Source organism: Limulus polyphemus, unplaced genomic scaffold, assembly GCF_000517525.1.
Source record: "Limulus polyphemus unplaced genomic scaffold, Limulus_polyphemus-2.1.2 Scaffold1, whole genome shotgun sequence".
NCBI classification, from domain to species: domain Eukaryota; kingdom Metazoa; phylum Arthropoda; class Merostomata; order Xiphosura; family Limulidae; genus Limulus; species Limulus polyphemus.
Window position 1 is genome coordinate 3,180,023 of NW_013665611.1, and position 22,731 is coordinate 3,202,753.

Sequence of the window (22,731 nt, forward strand, 5' to 3'; positions counted from 1 at the left end):
TCCTCTGAAACAAAAACCCTAGCTAATTAGGGACATTCACAATAGAATGCCATAGAGTATTAGGATCTGTCTTTACTTCCCCGATGTCAATAGGCATCAGTTTTTACTGTTCTCAGGATAACTTAGATTTCTACTAAAAAAAATTCATATTTTGCATGGAGCATATCCTGATATGCTTGAAATTACTGGTGGAACGTTCGACCTTTCTTCTTTGACTGGCTTTATTATGAACAGTTCCAATTTCTCAAACCTGCAAAATGTCTTATTTACAGTAATCACTGATTCATAGAGTTTAACATCAATCTATCACACGCAATAACTTATCCTCCAAAACAGTAGCTGGTACATGTATGTCATAATGTATTATTCCCTTCCCAGAGGCAAAGCTGTTTTCAACACTCATAGTGGATAAGTTGTACGATGAATTTGTTTATATATATATATATATATATATATTCAATAAGCTGATGTGGCACTCTGTGACTGGTTGGATGACAACTAGTCACAGAGTAATATGTCAGCATAACTGTTCTACAAAGTTGTCAGCAACTCAATTGGCCATGGAGTGCCTAGAATGTGCTGCATGTGATTTGATTTGTTCTGAATTTTTTGTGTAGTATCAATATTTATTTCCACTACTATAGGTATGGTTTCAACATTACATGTGCTTTAAAAGAGCTAGCATTGTCTTGTATGTCAAACCTTACACAAGTTATCCCACCAAATGTTCATTATTCTAAAACGTATTGCACTTGTTGCACACTTTTATTGGCTAAATGTCACAAAAGTATACTATGTATTACATGTAACCACTTTGCAAACAGAGCACTGCATATGAGTAAGTACCCCATGCAGGAACGTCGAGAGCCAGCACAGGCCCTTGGGGCAAACATCCTCGCCGGGCCCCCTTTCGCTCTCTTTTTTAACATTTTCAAGAATTTATTAAAAAGAAGTCTCTAAATTAGGATAACAACGAGCTCATAAACCAGACCAAACCATAGCTGCAGCCATTTTTACCTCACAGTATAAGCGTAAAAATGTTAATAAAGTAACAACAAATATCTATTAAATCTATAAAGTAACAAATACATATCAATTATTACTCAAATTATTATTTCAGTTGTTCTTAATGTATCAAGCATCTATATGCAAAGAAAAGCCAAAAACTATGGTTTTTATCATTAAATGAAGATATAGCCTAAAGATGCTTTGTGGCATAACCAGGTTTCATTCGCCCGGGCACCAGGGCAGTTGCCCCCCCCCCCTCCTGTCAGCGGGCCTGACCCCATGAGAAGGCAGTAACTTGGAAAGAAGTTCAATAAAAAAAAATCCATACTTGATACTATTACTTAAATATTTGATAATAGAATAGTTTTTAAAAATATTGGCATTTTATTAACATGCAGATTAACTTACATCACTATACCATTTCTGTTTTTTTTTGTACTTCTATGACTAACTATGAGTAAATATAAAATGTCAATACTTTCTTGTTTCTAACCATATGAAAAAGCACTTGTGTGTTATCTTATACTAGCTTGTGGTTTTTCAAGTTGTTAGTCATACTTAATGGTGTGAATTTATTGTAATTTCTCAGATACGTCATTAATACATTATTTACATTATCATAATAAATATTTCTTTAATTGTTGCATGTAAAGTGTGGCTACCATATATGATGTTTAGTTGGACTAATGGCCAAATTAGTACTTGCCAGCTGCAATACCAAACGGATATTTAAAGGAAAAATTCATAAACTTTTTCTACGAGTGACTAAAGTTTCTATTTTTATGCAGCTTTCATATTGTTATTTGAAACTTTTTGTTTAATGCTTTAAAGATTCTCTAAAACTATATACATCTACACAGTTGCGCATGACAAAAATTATAAGTTCGTAAGTTTCTAGTAAAGGGTCCTGTTTCAATGAACACAAATAGCTGATTATGAGATATGCACTAAATGACTTCATTAACTATTTTAGGTTAAGTTTTGAAGTCAAGTACAAAGCTACACAATGGGCTATCTGTGCTCTGTCCAACACAGGTATCAAAACCCAGTTTCTAGTGTTGTAAGTCCACACACATATGTATGTATATATATATATTCAGCACCTATAATTCTGTTAAATACAAAATGGTATTTTGGCAGTACGAAAGCATCTTTATTATAAATCAAGCATAATTGTCTTACTTTTATGTTTACTTCCACAAAAGTATTCAGAAATGAGGTTTGAGGTTGAACATAAGTGCTTGAATAACTACAATTAATTCCTTGTTATAATTAACTAACATCAATTACATTAAACACAAGATTCCAAGTTAAGGTAACACAATATAACAAAGTTTAGCCTGCTGATGTATTTAGATATTAGCCTATTATCAGAGTTTCATTCAGCACAGAAGGAAGGATTATTGAGCAGACTAGACAATTTGCTAATATTACTAATCATTAATAACTTTCAATCAGTGCACTTAATAATTTTGCTAATGTTAAAGAAATTTTTATGTACGTAACAAAAATCAGTATTTCATAAGTGATCTATTGTTCAGTTAGTTGACTTTATTTACTATGTAGCTGAGCCAAAATTTGTACACTACTTCATATTTTTTAATAAGTTTAATGTTTAAAATTGTGATTGGTAATATGGTTCTGCAGATTGTAAGTACATGAAATATCCACATTTTACCTTCTTTACACAAAATTTGAATATCTTCAGGTTGAATTTTTAATTCATTTTTACTGATAATATTTATTGTAGCTCTTCATCAGCAATGATGAAGTATGAGACAAAAGATACTTCAAAATGTTAACTAAAGCCCACCAACAATAAATGTGAATCTCAACAAAGATGAGAAAGCTGGGAATATATAGTACCAATTACTTCTTATCCAATGCTGTAAAATCCCTTTTAATTAAATATCATGCTTACATCATTTACAAGCTCAACTTTTTTAAAAATGTGTTCTAAAAGTATTAATATATACATTTCTATTAGAATATGTTGTTAATATTATTAATGTTATACATATTATTAATATGTTCAATATACTCTCAACATCATTTTCATTGTTAAAACTCCACAAACTAATTTTTATATTGTTTATTTTTTAATATTAATTATTGAAAATCTAATTTTTTTAGTTCTAAAATTTATTTTAAAATGTTAACTCATTTTTCAGTGAAGATGAATTCAGTAATGAGACCCAAAATGAAGCTAGATGATTTATGCCTCAGAATTTGAATTTTGCCTAAAATTCATTAATTTCATGTTATATTCAACTTACATAATTGAAAACATGCAATAACATGCAGCAATTTTACATTACAACTATATTTATTCAAATTCAGTTACTGTTCAATAGCTCTCATCTCCACAAGAGCAAATATAAACAGTAATATAATAGATGGCATAAAGGAGTCCTTGTTTTTCCTGCTATAACATGAACCTACTTATTGAGAAACATTGTTTATTAATTATTATAATGGTTCCAAGCAAAAAAATAAGAATAACTGATTTTTTTTTGTTCTTTGAAATCCAAAGGAAAAAAAAGTAACTTGATTCATCATACAAGAAATACGCAGGACAAATAACTGATGTTAGAAAAACTGTTTTTATTGGTTAGAATAAAATAATTTACAATAATGGAAAAGCAACACAAAACTAAAATAATAGATGTTAGAGTAAAATTTATAAGCAGGATGGGGTAAAAACTAATTTTGGTAAATAACAAGAGATTGAAATAGGAGTGAAACACAATACAGTAAAAAAAAATGAATGCAAAGCCTTTAATTAATAAAGATTAATAGATATCTGTAAAATGAAAGATAAAAATAAAACAGTTAGTAGCAAACAATAACAAAAGTCAGTAAATGGTACAAATAACAAGTTACTGGAATTAATAACATTAAAAGTACATTTAAAGGAAAGAATTAATGTCTCCAAACAATTAATTTTTACCAAATTTTTATGTTTTAATTTTTGTTAGATATTATATTATATATAATAAATTATTAGTATCACATGATATGCAGATTTAGTATATGATTTGTTTAATAGCTAACCAACATGCAGAAAAAACATGGCATCAGAAATAGCATGAGACTTTTAAAAAGTATTAACATGTTAAGTTCAATGCAGGTAGGTTATAGTATAGGACTTTTGTTAACAGTCATAATAAATAACAATATATCAAGAAATATTATTTTCCTTGATAAAATAAGTTCACAATAATTGTATGAAATTCTTGAATTAAAATCCTCAGTACACTTAGTAAAGGTTATATTGCCCAAGGGCATCAATGTCTGGATTACAATCATAAGTGACACTGGTTCCCCTGATTCTGTTCATCATAATGCACATATAAAGCAACAAGAAAAGCCATACGTATAAAATGTTTTAATCTGACTGCATGCATAAATCTTTAAGTGTTCAATTACTAGGATAATTTATGCTAATATTGTAAACAAACTTGGGAAGCAATACACATATGGTAAATAAAGAACCCACATACTGTCATAAGGTAAAATCTGGATGTCAACACAAGTCAGAGATTTTAGTATTCAAACTTTCAAATTATTCATATTTCTTTCATCTTATGCCCAATTAACAGTATACTAAAAGAATCTGCAGACTAGATACAGCCTACATCAATGATTCTCAATTCTCAATTTGTGCTACCTTCATGCAGTCTGTGGAAAGTTGCACAGTTATGGAAAGTAAGTGCCAGCATAATGTATGCATGTCAATGGGGTCTGCTGAGATGGAAAAAAAAATTCAGATGGTCCCCAAATTAAAGTTTGAGAACTTCTGGCCTACACTATACAGTCTATACAGTGCTACCTTCATGCAGTCTGTGGAAAGTTGCACTGTTATGGAAAGTAAGTGGCAGCATAATGTATGCATGTCAATGTGGTCTGCTGAGATGGAAAAAAAAATTAGATGGTCCCCAAATTAATGTTTGAGAACTTCTGGCCTACACTATACAGTCGCATTATTCAATGGCATTTGTTACATACTTTATATACTTGCAATTTCTTTATATATATAGCCTCAGAAAATATATTAAGTTATTGTCCTTTCTAACTGATTTTTCATAGCTTCTAATTTAGAAAATCTCTGTAAAATAGGCTTGAGATTACAGTCTAACAGTTATTTGTCAAAACAATTCTTTCTGCTGTATTTCATTAGACATATGGCTAAGCAGCAAGTCAAATGAGTCATTATGATGATACTTTAGGAAACTATCTTTTACCAATTATTTAAGGAAATTTCAAAACCTTAATCAAAATTCTCAGAAAACAAATCATTAAGTCAATAATTAGACAGCTGGAAATAAAAAGGATCCTAAATTCCTATAATGTGCAGATCTACATCATTCGGTTAACCTTTTAATATAATGTGTTTTCAAGATAGAAACCTTCAAAAATCATGTACACATGATAATCTACAAAAATAATAGCCTTTATCAAAATCACTCACTTGCATTTTTAGTACTTAGTATTCAGTTATGGTCTCAGTTGAATTAGGAAGCAGTTAGTTTACAGCATGAATATGTTTGAATGGTCACATAATCCCACTATGTAAATGCTAATCCTTTGCGCTAAAGGAAAGGCTAATCAAATATTTTACTATTCATATAGGTTCAGAAAATGCAACAGTGCATAACTAGTGAGCTTAATTCTGAATATTTTAGTAATATGTAACATAGTTCACATTTAAACAACAAAGTTCATTTCACGACTAACTGCGTATTATAGGCTTAAGCAGTATTATTAAAGCAAGCTGTAAAATCTATGTATGATCACAATTTTCCCACATATATCAATGATCTGTTCAACATAAAAGATGGTACAATTGGGCCATGATAAATGGAGATTCATACATAAGCATTTCAATATATTCTGTTACTTCTGAAAGTTGAAATCCAGTCAAGTTAATATGAGAGGTCTCTAAGTAAACATCACTCAAAGCATATTTTACTGGGAAGTACATTTCTAACTAAAGTATACGTTGAAATGGAAAAAGGAAACATACAAATATGCCCCTAAATAATTTCCAGTTATGTGCACAGGAAAGTGGCTGGGTGGGCTCAAGCCCCTGCCTTCCTACCCTTATGCCCCCAAAGTGTTTTTCTCTGGCATAAAAATTGTCAACAACTACAAAAAGATACACCTGATTCTACACTTGCTTGCTGCGAGTTATTAGGAAAAGAAAAAATAAAGATGTCAGTGTTAAAATGAATGGCACACAGGGACTTTTATAATAAAGAAAAAATTCTGATATGCTATTAAGTGTTAATACATATTAATTCACTGTTTAGTTTTAGATCACAAAAATGTTTATCAGACCAATAGAATAGGAATAGATGAGAATTTATTATGTGTACTAGAGGCACCCCATGGTCTCCACTACCCCCCCCCCATCCTTCAAAAATGCTTGTCTAACAATCCTTCAAAATGTAAATGTCTTTTTTTAACGAGTCCCTGCTCCTTTAATGTCCTCTGCACATTACTGCTATTTTCAGTTGAAGACCAATCAAAAATACAGTGTAAAATAAGTTATATATCAGGTGGAAACTAATTAGTCCTCAAGTAGACCATTTCACTTTCACTTGGAAATTTCTTTTGGGAATCCACTGCACCTGCTAACTTTGTATTGTACCTTTTTTAAACAAATTAACTCTGGTGAAAATGCCTACAAAAATTACATAATAAATATAACAAAAACTTTGATGTACCTGTGTATATGAAACATTTTTTTAAAACTCTTTCAAAATATTATTTTAATGTTTAGCCTTGGTCCTAGTAAAATACAAGTGCATTTCAGTTTTAACTTCACCTACAATATTAATGAAGTATCAATATAACCTCTATGTAAGCCCAAAATATATAACACGGAGACTGCATACATAAAGTTCATAACACATTATTTCTACTGTAAATTAATTATTCAAATATAGTAAGCACCTATTGTTATACAGTTTGACTTAACAGTTCAAGGCATTATTCTATCAACAAGGATAGATTATGTTTATGCATAAGTTTTGATTCATATTCTACACTAAATCATCAAGGATATCTTGACTATTTTCTCCTTAGAGAAATGTGCAATCAAGGCTCCAGAGACAAGTGCAAGTCCTTGAAATATGTGAAGCACTTAATTTAAAACAAAACTGTAAAGAATACTTATATGTCTAGCAAAGTTTAAAAAGCTATTTATTTAATAGCTAGACATTATTTTAAATCCTTACAATTAAAGATGTGGGAACTAGGACCACTGTGGGTGTGGTATGCACCTGCTGGTGGTGTTAGAATGAGTTTTATTGGTTTTTCAGTACCTTCACTCTAAAAATTGTTTTTAGTGTCAACACTTACAATGATAAACCAATAAATTTATACAAATTCCCCAAGCACTTTCACATTATGATTCTTTATAACAGTACATAAAAATTTACACCATTATGAACAACCTAAGTTGAATAGGCAAGAAACTGCCTAGTTTAGAGTGACACGTTATGCTTGAAGACAAAGTCTTGGAGGACTAATCTACAAAACTATCTCAGGTGGAAAGGACAATGTTTCAAAAGATTTCTGTCTTTTGTGTACAATTTTACTAAAGAACGATGCAAAAGGATGCTAGCACTATTTGTAAATGATTTGAACTTAATTGGGTGAATGACCATTAAGCACCTTACCAAACAACTACAATGTATACCACATATTCATGCAAGTCCAGAACAAACAAATGGCTTTACGTGTCCATTATGAGTTACAAATCAAACTTATGGAAAAATGGATGTTTAGTGTTCCTTTCAAAAATTATTAATATCATTTTTTCCTTTTAAAATGTTTATGTACACTACATATGTAAATTAAAAGTTTATGCAGTATTAAAAATAAGTGACAAAACCTGCAGGAACCAAATAATATTCATATCTAAAGGTAACAACTGACCCCTTTGCAGTAGTTCATTGATGCTTCCTTAAAGATTTTATAGTTACAAATGAGCCTAACTAATGTGTCTCATTAAATAGTAGTTTGTCCACAAAAATTGCAAATAACAAGGAAAAAAAGTAACAACTTGTCACATCAATGAAAAGAAGATCAACTAAACAAAACAAAATTACACAAATTTGCATGAAAATAAATCTAGTTTGAAAATTTCTAGGTGAAATGAGTTGCTTCAAACACTGAACCTAACTTTCAATACTTTTATGAGAATGTATACTAAAGCCCAAAATATTCAATTACATCGTGACAGTTTGCACTACATATCAAAATAAGTTGAACCCTTTAAAAAACCTTCAAACATAAGTAAAGAGACAAAACTGGTGAATAATGAATATTCTTCTTGAAATAGCACAATCTAACTGACCAAACAACTCTGAAACATGCAGCCTGCCACATAGCAAGGGAATCAACCTGAAAAAGTTCTTACATAATGAAACAGTGGTAAAAATGGACATTAAAAGTTCAAACTAACAATTCAAACTATTTACAAAAAAGGTAAAACAATTACCTTCTATAAAATATTTAGATTTGTCATCTTTTTTAAACTTTATAATATGTATCTTTTTTTTTATTAATCAAAACATCATACAAGATTATTTTTATAAAAGTATTTTTTTTTCACAAGATAATATAAATTAAATAAAGGGGAGATGCACTTTATAATTCAACAAGTTATACAAACTATCTGTTATAAGTTCTCATATATTTAATAAGTAATTATATATAAAGAGCATTTATGCTTAAAGTCACATTTATTTCTCGATACACCTTTATTCCTCATAATGGCAAGGCATAAACGAAAATTTTAAAGTGACACAGTTTTACTTGTTTTTGTATAATTCATATTTTTAAACTAAATACATGTGCAATGTTATTACATTATCTATGAAGAATAAATTAATACTTATAGAATAATTATAATTCTTGAAAAATTATATCATAAGCTATATTTTACATTAGCAAAATCATGATAAAATAAAATATTATTGCCAAATGTTTCCTTTCACATGATAGAATTTGATTATTAACCCTTACCACAGTTCTACAAAGTATCTTAGAAGAGGCATTCATAATTAATTAAGCATTATCTGATGATAATGCTGTCCACTTCACATGCTTGACAATAAATTTAATTTTGGCCAAGTTTTCCTTACAAGATTTCCAAGCAAATTATTTTGTTTTCGTTTCTTAGGTTTTTTGGTGTGTGTTGGCAACAATATCGTCCTTGATGGTAAAGGATTGTTTTGATTGGTCACATCAGAAAAAATTATTTCTTTCTGAGAGTCTAAGTTACTGACATGTGTTACCTGAAGACCAACTTGGATGGTTTTGGTGAGAGCACCCTCTGGGAACATAGCTTGAACTTGTGGTAGAACTGTTGAAGTTAGCATTCCTCCCTTTGAATCAAGAGCATGGATCTCTCGTCTGAAACGTGTAATAATGGCAAAATATTGTGGGAAATCTGTTGTTACAATACGTGTGATTCTGTTGGCGCTCAAGTCTTCTAAGGCACTTAACTCTGAATGGGATGAAAAAAAAATGTTTTCAGTACTAAAAATTGAGTATTAAAATAGAGACTAACTAGTAAACTTACCTCTGCATTAAGGTCAGCTACTTTGCAATCACAAAGCAAATATGTCTGATTCAAGTATATTGCCAATACTATTTCTTGTTGTATTATATGACAAATAGACTAGTACATGAATAATTTTGGCTTTGTGTGTAGTGCTATCTAATGGTAATATACACACAGCACATCAATAATAAATCAGGTCTCTTTCTCTCTTGACTTCAGCCTTTATGACTGCAATTATTATTTTATAGTCAAATAATTAATCTCAGATTAATATCCAAAAGGATGCCATGTTATGCAACGTAGGAGGGAGGATGTTGTAAGGTAAATATATAATTGAATTTTATTTTAAAACTGAATTTCTAACTTAAATAACTTATTCTTATATCAAAACCACAGCTAGTACAATAATTTATATAATAGTAGTGAGATTGATCTGGATTAATAAACAGTGCAACAGCCAAAATGGGCAGCAATTCCTAATTAGTTCAATTAGGCAGTTTCTGCTCCTTTCAAATCTGTTCATTATGAAGGCTTTTCTTAAATCCTCTATAAAACAAAGCTATTAGAACATTTTCTATCATGGTGAAATGAGTGAGAAGAAGGCTGTCAGTTTTATAATCAAACGTCATTTCAGAAGTAAAAAGGAGAAACTACAAAGTGACCCAATGTATATACAATGTTAGAGATTTTCTATCACTTTGTGAAAGAAAATCACTTAGAAAGTGGTTTAGGTTTGAGTAAATATCATAAAAATTTAATCCACACCTTGCAAAAAGAAAACCTTCAATGGCTGTTAGTGATCACTCAGAAAGTGTATTAGTACATCATTGGTTCTGGATCTTAAATATAAAAGAACCAAACCATACAAGAATCAGTTTTATCCAATTAAAAGGATTATTTCACTGGCAGTACAAATTCAGGAAAGTAGTATAATGAAAGTTGGCTATACAGGTTTTGAATAATGGAAAGTTATCTCCCAAGGCTATACATCAGATGGTTTAAAGTCATATATAAAGTTGCATCTTCATTAAGAATCCACCTAGTCAATTGATGGAAGATGCCCTGTAAAGAATGTGTGGTCAAGTCATACTACATTATATTGAACCATGGCTAAAGTTCACAAACTTTCAATATAAGGAGATGTCCGAGATGAATATTATATAGGATATCCTGCATAATCAAAAAGACCAATGAAGAAAAGGGATAGGTTATCCAAAATTTGGAATACCCATTTTTAGAGAGGGCTTGAATCTAAAGCACCATATCATCCTGACCCAAAATCACATACAAGGACGTGAATGTGAAAACCAACTCCATATTTATACTCAAGGTACAATTTCTACAGTTGATATAAATGAGAAATTTTCGTTTTTGTAACTTTACTTTTGACATCCTCCAACCTTTCTCATTATTGCTCCTCATATATCAACCTTCAATTTCTTTACAACTTTTCCTTCTGCTTTCCTTCACTTATGTCATTTCTTTACAACAATTAATTAAATCTCCAGTATTGTTACACTACACTTCAAACCATATTTTACGTTTTCCTATTGTTACCCTTTTTTTAGTGATATTTGAATGTGCTATGTATATTTGACTTTAACAAACATCACCAGAAGAAGAGTTTGAGCCTGAAATGTTATGTCAACTGAAAGTTTTTCCTAGATTTTATTATCATCATATCTAGTGTTTTTTCCTTTCTTAAATTTTGTCTTAGATTTTCACTGCAGTGTTTTAATAGATTTTTTCTTGTCTGTGAACAGTTATGAAACAATTTATAGTACAGCCAGTTCAAAAGCCTACAAATTTATGATAAATGAAATTCATAAAATTGACTATAAGTCTGTTGAATATTTACAAGTAAGAAGTGGCAACAGATACAGCATGTGGCTGTAATACTGCAGGAATGCCATATATGTATGTTCATTAAAAACAGTTTAGCTGCTTTAAAGAATTTGCTTATGGCATTAGTCTGATAATTTTCACTAGGATAGCTTGATTAAAGGTTTTATGAAAAACATGATTACTATAACCCAAACAAAAGGTAATATACATCTAATTAAACAATGTTCTTAATCTGTCAGTTGAGTGTTTTAAAGAAAGAGATAGTGAAGAAGGCTGATTTTAGACACATGCACAAAAAAGTCACAATGGTGGATAGCAATATTTTACAAAACTATAAGACAAAAACTAGAAAAAATAAAGACACTTCAGAAACTGATAGCTGTGTTTGGTACTTTGCTTCAAAGAACCAAAAACCAGTAATTCAGAATATACAGGTTTAATATGAAGATGATGCTAAACATGGAAGTAAAAAATAAAAGAAAAAGAGAGTGTAGTTTGCAAATCTTTTGGAAAAGATAACAAACCTAAATAGATTCAATAAAACTGTTTATGCAGGTACTTGGTAGATTCACACAGAAAACCAAGAAAAAAAGTTTACAATTTATCTGAAACTGCAATAATTTTGCTGCACAAGAAGCCATAACGGTTAGGTTGTCTTACATGACTGAATCTCTTTTAAGTCACTGACACATTTTCATTTGTATATTGTATAGCTTCTATGTGAAGTTTCATTGAATTTATCATTACACAGAGAGCACATTAAGTAAAAAACATACATGACCAATTGTTACTAGGGTTGTTTGCATAAAACATTTTATACTAAATAGAGTTTTATCCGACAGAAAAGAAATGTAACCTGCTTAGGCTAAAATTTAGCTTGTACAGAACAATAAGGAAAATTTTTTTAGCATTGAGCCATAATAAAGTCTATCACATAAAAACAAAGAAATAAGGAAAAAATGCAAAAATAAATAGCAATTCCTCCTTCCTTAAAAACAAATATATATGCAGATAAAAAATACCAGTGGGCATTTATTTAATAATGATTTGCTATCACTGTTTTCTTTATGAAAGAATATCCTGAAAGGCAAATCTTAAAGTAAAAAGTATTTAAGGTGACTATTATTTCTATGAGTAATGTTGAATCCAAGAAAAGTCAATGTAGAGCAAAAAGTATAAGGCAGGATTCTAACTTTATACAGCATGTAACTGAGATAAATATAAAGTGTTTTTTAAGAAGTGGTGAAATACAGTGATTTTTTTATTCCTGGTGACTTTGTGATTGTGAAAGCAGTAATATGAGCCATTGTATAAAACAGTGGTAAGTGCATTCAGCATCCATCCCTAGATACATATGATAAAAGGATATAAATACCATTTAAGAACTCTTCTTTACTGAACTAGTTATAAAAACAGTACAGTAGTACAAATAAATAACAAGATCCAGATGTGAACCTTTGGTGGTTTTGTAAGAGTTGGGTATGTTTAATTTCCCAGTATTTATGAAATATTTAACACTACATTAGGAAAGTTCAGAGGTTGTTTTTACAAAGTAAATCGTAAACAAATATACAACCTTGCATCTACTATAAGCCTGAGGAGAGATGGACATGAAAGTTAAACAATAAAATAACTTGATTCATTATATGGAGAAATTCAACTGTTTTTGTGTCCTTTCTACAGAAGCCAAGTTTCACAAAACTGGGTAACTAATGTTACTGATTCACGTTACTGATCAAAGATTTAATTTCTCACTGTAGAAAAAAATCCCCAATGAACATAAACTGAAGCAGGTATTTTTATTTGCACTCACTGATTAGTTTTTTTTATCTGCAAGAGGAAGATAATAGATAGTCCTACGTATGTTGACTTATCACACATTAACCATTCCTTACAAAGTCTTTGAAAGTTAGCCTTTCTCACTCTGAAATTACTTTAGAAAGAAATTTATTTACCCATGTTTTGTTTGGCTTCATTTTATCACTAAATTTCATCTTCAAATATTTTATTTTCTATCTTAGATTGTTCACTGGGTGGATTAGGTTTTAGGAAAAAATAATCTTTGTTATTTTGGGGCTGTATAAAAAACTAAGATAATATTAAGGTGTTTTTATAATCATATTAAACCTTATTTTAGAATCTACAATGCATTAAACAGTATGAATTATTTTATTTGTAAAGACAAAATATGAATCCTTTAAATGTGTTTTTTTTATTATGAGCACTGACTTACCTTTCAATAAAGGACATACTAAAGAGCATGGTAATTACAAACTGACTATAACTTGTTATGAAGCAATTGGATATTTTTGAGGGAATTTTACAATTGCTTCAGTATATTAATGTTCAGGAGTTAAGAAAGAAGCTACAGAGATTTAAGTATTCTGAGTGTGATACACATACATGAAGAAATGGCATAAGTAAGGACACCTTTATTACGAAATTAGGTCAAGAACTAGGTAAAGCACAGTTAGCTGGTTAGTTAGTATTGAGAATCATGAGTTAAGAGCTATAAAAAATGAAGCGATAGCGAGAATGCTGAGAAAACACTAGTCACGAGTTTGACAGTGATAAGTTACTGATGTCGAGTTAGTAGCACTGTAAAGGCCACTAAAAAGTGGTTATGATAGCATCTCAAATCAGTGCTTTGATGTGAGATCTGTTCCTCCAGACCGGTGTTGTCGTACAAGTAAAAAGGCAACCGGAGCACTCACCATCACAGCAACCAATTACTTGAGAGTTTTGGTTCTTGTTTTGAATCAGCCCAGAAAGTTGCACAGATTGACAAATGAAGTATTAGAACTACTTGAGGGTAGTTAGGAATACTATTTGGAAAGTTGAAAAAATAGAGAAAATATAGTATAAAAACTTGTGTCTGGAGCCAAAAATCAGTTCTCCAGGAAGAATCAAGGTTCTCCAAAGAGCAGAATTCTCCAAGCAACCATGAATATGAAGGTTCCAACCTCCAGAAGTATACAAGTCCAGCTCTGTTGTAAGTATAGAATTGCTATCTCTCTTGTTCAATTAATGTACTTTACTAGAGGAAGTTAATGCTTACAATAGAGAGAAATATTCTATATGTATTGGTTAATAGTGTTAACTGAAAAGTGAAAAGTAAAGTTGTGAGAAACTAACGGTTTAGTAAATGTTTAACTATTGATGTTAATAGAATATACCATGTGGAAAGACCTAATAAATGTTGATGTATTTTGTGTAATGTCAGTCTTGGAATCTGTTTCTTTATTCTAACTGTAAATTACCACGAATTAGAGACTTGTGATCTCCACTTGCCACTGCAATCCTCAACTAAATAAATTTGGTGTAATTGGTAGTATAGTCAAAACTCCAACGACTAGCCCTAAGGCGCTGCCCGTTACAGTTATCATTAAAGTGATCATACTTAAACCAGCATATTCTCAGTCTATGAGGGACTTTATTATATAGATATGTAACAACAATATAATTAAAAGTGTTCATAAGAACAAACACAACTAATTAAGATAGAGGAGACAAGGCTTAAGTCAAAATAGCAGCAGATTAACCAACTAAAAGACCTATTTTTTAAGGGAAATGTTCAATAAAATAAAGCATTAAAAAGTAATACCGAATGAATGAGCAAAGAGAAAACACTAAGAACACTAGTTCTCTAAAATGACACTGTGACTCATATAAACAAATTAAGTACACATTGTAAAGAAGTACTAATGTTCTTCCCATGGAGGCTTGAAAAAGTGTTAAAATATACCCTTAAAAACATGATGAAATGAAAGTTGACTCATGAACGATAAAAAAAGAAAACAGAATAAAAATAAAACATTATTATTCAAAATTAAAAACTGAAATGAAAATGTGTCTTGGATTTATAAAACAGCTTAAAAATTGTGAATCATTCCTATAATGATACAAATGATGAATTGATATTTGAAATTTTATTGTTCTGAAATGAATATCTGCTAGATTAAAAAAGAAAGAAGCTCTAATTAAAAGTTAGGATGAAGAAATTTCGAAATGAAAATACCTCTCTTCTTATCTTTCTATGCACTTGTTTAAAATTTGTGAATATACAGATTCACTACAGATTCAAAGCAAAAGGGCTAAGTATAAACTGATATAAAGCTTACCATCTTCTTCAATACACCCATTTAAGACATCATATACATTAACATCTGGTGGAGGAACATGCTCCTTCCAGGTCTCTCCTGAGTTGCTCCTTAATATGGTAATTTCTCGCTCTTTTTCATGCAGGGAAGCAAAATGAGGTATCTCGAGTATCACAGGTCTACATAAAAATCACAGCAATGAACTCAGGTTAGTTTAATACATGTACAGCATCAAAACCTAACTGAAACTCAGGAATGTAATTCCAAAGATAAGTTTTAAGTTCATACTCTAGTTTTTTGTTATTAAATATATATAAATTCCACACTTACTGTTTTATCAACTGTTAATTTTATATTACTCTGTGTTTCAATGAACTACCTTACAAAATTACACATTTTAAAAGTGAAAAACTAATAAAATGTTTTTTAATTTACCTAAAAATGTATATATATGTATATATATATATATAAGTATGTAACAATACTTAAAAACTATATGCAAATTCACCATGGTATCTTAAAGTAAAAAATGGTATAATTCAGTATATTATTTTTACTTTTACAAGAAAATTACAGAAAAAGCTCTAAGAATTTTATATTAAAACAGGGCAAAAAAGCAAGAAAAAAGTCTTAAAGTCCACACATTTTAAAGACTGGACAGAGCAGAAGTCATTATTTATAAATGTGTGTAAAATAAAGAAGAAAAATTGCTCCTAATGATCATAAAGAGATTTTAAATAATAAGATATTACTTCTTTTTTTCAAGTGAGCATGTCATTACAAGCAGATAGTTGTCATATTTGTTTTTACTCATCAAAAATGTTATATTACAACTATATGTAAAGAGCAAATGTTTAATATTCATACACACTTGCTCCTTCAGGAAATACTAAATATCTATATTTATAAACACATTAACACAGATAAGTTCAATATTTGATAGTAGTACATGTCAGGTTATTATGTGTATAGGTGGGCAAGATTCTTTACAGTAGATGTCTGTGAACTGTTGGCGATATATTTCAACAATAAACGAACAGCACACAATCCACTTGTTTTAAAATAATATATTCAAAACAAGTCAAATGTATATACAAATGTTCCCTACACAATTAATCACCACTGTTATATCCAGAGCTTTAAATAATTGTCTCCTTTTTGCCAAAGTAAACACAGGCAGGTTCAATCACTTTAGAACCCTCTTTGACAAGACAAATTATTCTTCCCTATTTCTGTTATTACAATACAAGCTGTGAAACTCACTTTAGAAATTGGCTGTTATGGCTAAACTCACACACAGTCTAAATTCACTTTTTTAATTTTTACTTCCACTTTCACTAACTTTAACTGTTGGTTACCACAGTTGTATCCAGAGCTTTAACTAATTGTCTTTTTTTTTTGTCACAAGTCCACACACAGACTGGTTCAGTTACTTTAGAACCAAAATGACAGGACAAATTATTCTTCCCTACTCTGTTATTGGAATAAAATCTGTGATAATTTTACCTTAGAAATTGCCACTAAACTCAAAATCACTCAATCTAGATCTGTTTAACTACCTCTCTCACTAACTTAACTTTCTTACTTGGAGCATACTTACATCTTACCCAACTTAGACCTAGAACTTTCCACAAACTATGAGACATTATGTTGTAACAATACTCAATGAAATAATGAAAAAACTTAGAAGGTTCTAGTAACATGATGCAACAATTTAACAATCACATACTAGTGAACTACATAATTTATGATTTGTACACAGTCACGCAAACAAACCTGTGATAAAACATCACCTCTAAAAATACTAAGTTTAACACCTGCACTTTATAGCTACCTAAATCAAACTCTCATATTAAATTTAAATGAAACAGTCATGTATATCTAACTGTACAATTAAATGTTAGTAAACTTTGATTCACTAAAAACAACAGAAGTGGTCATATATATATCTGAACTATACAGGTTCATAGCCTATGTCAAAATTGCTACTGCCAAATATTTATCAATTGTAATTAAAAAGGTATTAGCTACATTAAAAATAGTGCAGTTCACTAATTATTAAATCTCTAAGTGTTAACAATGTGGTAATTCTACATTAAAAACGTTTAAGCAAATTCAAAAATTAAAACAGCTGTTCTTAGTATTAATACATACTTCACCATAGATAATTCCCTACAATGCAAATAAATATATAAAGATTTGAAGGCCAAATATCAATGGTAACTTTTGACTTCAATAGTTAATTTATATATATACCAGCTTACCCTTAGATAAATTGAAAAAAAAAACATTTTTGATCAGTAACATCTAGATCTTTTAATTACTCTGGTAAAATAAATAATATTTGTATCAATGAAAATAATACATGGTTTTTTTTATCTTTTGCAGAATAATCTAACACTGAATGATAATGCTGAGCCACATACACATTCTATATAACAAGGATAATTACATGCATTTTATGAGCTGCATGCAGTAGTTTCCTTGATAATTGTTTAACAACTAATGAATAATTATATGATATGGTTTATTTTGATTCATCTTTTTACCTTTACAAACGACACAATGAAATACAACTCATGTTTTCCCGGAGTTATCACAATACATTTTTATCAATGTTCAAATCAATTCTGGTCCAAGAAGTTATTTTCACTCACCCTTGAAATTTTGTACCAGATGGTCCAACTTCAAGAATTCTAGAAGCCAAAGCTTCGCCTTCCATAAGAGGAGGTGGGTGGACAAGATTATCTTTTTCTAAGTATCGGCAAGTAATGCGTATTGGCATAAGGGCTTTTTGGGGTGGAATTATAATTCTCACCCCTGAATGTCGACAACCACGCATTGCTCCTCCTCGAGCATCAACCATAAAACTAACCAAAAATCTGAGAATTAAAAAAAACAGGTGTATATATAAATATTTTGTCACTGAATTATACAGAGATTTGCAGGTTGTCAATTTTTAAATATTACTGCCTATAAATATAATTTACCTGGATAGGCTGGTAAAAAATATATTTATTACTTGTATCATTGCCTTCTTTCACAATTGACAATACTTTTCATTTTAGAAAAACTAAAAAATTAGGTTTTTAACAACAAAAATGCTAGTTTTTCAAACACAAAAGAAACAAATGTTTGTCATTTCATGGGAACTCCCTAAACATTTACATGCAAGTTTCTAATATTCAAAAAGCTTACTTGCATTAAGAAACCTTGTCCTTTATGAACATAGCAATATGAAAGAAGAACCATTCTCAAGGAAAATAATTATCTAACTAAATTACAATAACAAGATATCAATGTAGCACAAAGTGTGTTACTTGAATAATAACATTGAGATTAAGTAATTTCATAATGCTAGTAAATGTTGAACATGCCATTGAATATTAGTTTTAAAAAACTTGGTTAAAATAAATTATAAAAACTTACATTTTCCACTCAAGCTTGCTACATGCAAATATCCACAAGGAGAATCAAAAAATAAACAAGCAATTGTTAGTAGCATAAAAAACTAAAAATTCGTAAACTAATTCTTAACTACATTAATTTAATCCAAATCAATATCTATTACAATTAATAAAAATGATAAGCTAAATCAACAAATTCCGTAATAGTGCATTATGGTATTAAACCATTTCAGGTAACGACTGATGACATTATGTATTTCTTGTTAGTTAGTTACACAGAAATGGCCTTGTAAATGTATGAGATACTTCAATATTGTACAATTAACAAATGTTTAAAGGTAAATGCCAAAAAGCCAAAATTGTGATCTATAAAGGCTTCATTTGAGAACACAAAAAAGCACAGGTTTTGTGGGTAATGTACAAAATTCAACTGATTTTGAGAATAGCATGGCTTGAAAAATGAGCTATTCTGGCACAATATGTTTTGTATCTGCACCTTTTACATGCATGATAAATCAAAAAATTATGCACTTTTTAAAATCTTATAACAAACACACAGATGGAGTCAGTAGGATAACTGATAATCTAATCTACTACAGTTTGAAGGAAAATAAGTCTGTTTTACATTGGTCAATGGCTATCTAACAACTAGACTTTAGCTCTTCTAAACATAATAGTGTAAGTTGACTGTTTTTTCAAATACTACATTTTTGTACATCTTTGTTAACAAACACTTTTTAAAATGCAATTGAAAACATCAGATTATTTAAACAAAATAAAACTAAACATAAGCTTATGTAAATAAATTGCTTTTGTATTTTTTTTAAATATTAGCACCTGACAGACAATGCATTCACTTTCATAATACTTCAACTTCTTCCCCTATTAAACTACAACAAGTATATTAAACTGATTTAGTTAAGTGAACCAATGAAATTAACTTTTAAGCCTTTTAACCAATTCTCATTGCTTCTCCAGAAGTCCCATTACTACATTGTTTGCAAGATTTCAATATTACTTTTTTGCTAAAATTTTCCTCTTGCTTTCTAGGTAAAAGGAAATTGACATAATTATCCACACATATCTTAATATTGGTCCCAAAGCGAATACTTTCCTGTATTTATATTTACAAGAATATTCCATGTCTCCACTCAGAAAGGTCACAGCATGGAAAATATGAACTATTCTCTTGAGAAGCTGTTTTATTTATATTTATGCTTTGCTAGAATTAACTGCTGTAAAGTGCATTTCAAAATATGATGTTATAAAAATGTTTTAAATCATATAAAATACATAATCCTTTCATAGGCACATTTTCTTTTTTGCCTCTTTATAAAGATTTAATTGCATAACATAACATATTCACGAAATTCTTATACAGTAGATATCTAGGCTGACATTCTATAAAACTTATAGCCCTACTAAAGAGGACACCATAATCACAAACTCTTATAAAGTAGATACCATGTATAAAATTCTATAAGACTTACAGCTCTACTGAAGAAGATATCTTCACACTTATATATCAAGTATGACATTATACAAGGCCTATAACTAAAAAGAATAACCAGTATGTCTTCACTAAATCTATTTAAAAGCATTACAAGGATTAAATTTAGATGACATTCTACTGTATTAAGGGACTTGTGCCCCAAAATAGATTACCAAATTTGATGGATGATTGTCCAATACTCAGATCACCATAGCAGTTATTATCTTAAAACAGTTTCTGGCATGCTCCAACAAGTCTACTAAATTACACACAACATTAAAAACAAAAGTACTATAATCCTATTAATTAAGGAAGAGAAAGAAGAATATATATTATTCTATAAGATCCTTTTATAAATATAATAAACAACATTTAACAGTAACTTGCTCTTTTTTGTCAGTCCTTGAATAGTGAGCAGGTATCAGAGGATTAGAAGTTAGCTAATGTAACTCCTCTTTTCAAGGGAGGTGATAAAAATTGTCCCAGTAATTATAGACCCATTAATCTTACATTAGTTGTGGGAAACGTTTTGGAAATTTTAGTCAACATGGTTTCACTAATGGAAAATCTTGCCTTACAAATTTTTGATATTCTTTGAAAAGTTTCTATTTATGTAGATGAGGGTAAGGGTGTAGATTTGGTGTATCTGGATTTTCAGAAAGCATTTGACAAGGTGCCACACAATAGGTGTGGGGGATAAGTTAACAAATTGGATAGAAGAGTGGCTGGATGGAAGAAAGCAGAGGGTTGTTACAAATGGAATTCAGTCAAACTGGATTAATGTCACACGTGTGATAACTCAGGGTTCAGTCTTAGGACCTTTGATCTTTTTGATTAACGTCAATGACATAGATGAAGAAATGGTCAATAAATTACATAAATTTGCAGATGATATTAAAGTCTTGGATGCTGCTAGCTGTGAAGAGAATGCTGCTGATTTACAAAAGGATTTATTGGGCAAATAAATAGCAGATGGGTCTTAATTAAAATAAATACAAGATATTCATGTGGATTATAATAATTTGAATTATAAGTATAATTTGGATGGGATTAACCTTAACAGTGTCATGAAAGAAATGGATCTTGGTGTAATAGTTGATCAGTCTCTTAAGGCATCCAAACAGTGTGCTGTTTCTAGTTGTAGGGCAAATACAATTTTAGGTTGTATCTAGAGAAATATTGAAGAGGTTATAATTTCATTGTATAGGTCACTGTTTAGGCCACATTTGGAATAATGTTTTCAGTCTTGGGCTCCTTACCTTAGGAAGGGCATTGAGTTGTTGGAAAAGGTTCAGAGGAGGGTTACTCAAATGGTGCCTGGGATGGAGGGGTTGCCATACGAGGAGAGGTTGAAATCTCTCAAATTATTTTCCCTTGAAAAAAAAGAAAAGTTAGGGGGGACCTGATTGAGGTGTTTAAGATTGTAAATGGAATTGATAATGTTAAGGCATCATCTTTTTTCATACTTAATAGTGAGAATAGTAGGACTAGGGGACACAAATATAAATTTTGGCAGAGTAGAAGTTATCTTCAGCTAAGACAGTTATATTTTTTTAACAGGGTGGTTGGCCTTTGGAATGGGTTGCCTTCGGATGTTGTGGAGGCAGTAAATTTAAGTGAGTTTAAGAAAAAGCTTGATAAGTATATAATTGATAAGGGCTGGCTTTAAAATTTTTTCTAAATTTATTTATTAATAGTTTTAGTTTAATTTTGAGGATGCAACAGCCGAAATGGATCAATAGGCCCTATGTTGTCCCAAAACATTATATTATGTTACGTCTCCTTATAAAATGATAGTTTTCTTCATAATTTTTTAACTGTAATTATTGTAGCGACAAGTCAAATTCTTTTATATGTCACTATCATAACATTTCAACATTATGAACTGTTTTTGTTTTTTTTTCTCATGTAAAATTAGATGGAAATTTTAAAAATTTGTGACAGTGCTGTCATCCTGTTTGTATGCCAGTAGTAGGTTTAATGTATTATTGCATGAATAGGACTGTGGATGAAATTTTAAATCAGTAGAATGTTTCATATAACTGTCATGAAGCTCAGAATTTTCTAATCTCATATCGATTGCCCTGCCATTTATCTCTATGATACTGATCTATAGTGAAATAAGTTAATTAAGAATTATTCCCTAAAACTTAAAAAATGTTATGACTTCCCTTAAAATACACATATTTCTAAGCAAAGCTATTAAAAATTTCATAGGACCAAGACCTTACCTTTCACCTATTTATGATGATAAATATATTCCCTAAAAACAACAGTTAATTGTGTGAGATGTGTATTGAG

General features: G+C 30.1%; 1 protein-coding gene across 1 annotated transcript in view; it reads right to left on the reverse strand.

Annotated features, from left to right (window-relative positions):
* LOC106460829 (ankyrin-3-like) overlaps nt 1-22,731 on the reverse strand; it is a 154,623-nt gene that overhangs the window by 16,650 nt on the left and 115,242 nt on the right. The window contains exons 20-23 of the mRNA XM_022386586.1: nt 18,961-18,978; nt 18,189-18,413; nt 15,553-15,710; nt 9,318-9,529 (exon numbers count right to left, since the gene is read on the reverse strand). Coding sequence (XP_022242294.1) covers nt 9,318-9,529; nt 15,553-15,710; nt 18,189-18,413; nt 18,961-18,978 — 613 coding nt within the window. The remainder of the gene's footprint in view (nt 1-9,317; nt 9,530-15,552; nt 15,711-18,188; nt 18,414-18,960; nt 18,979-22,731) is intronic.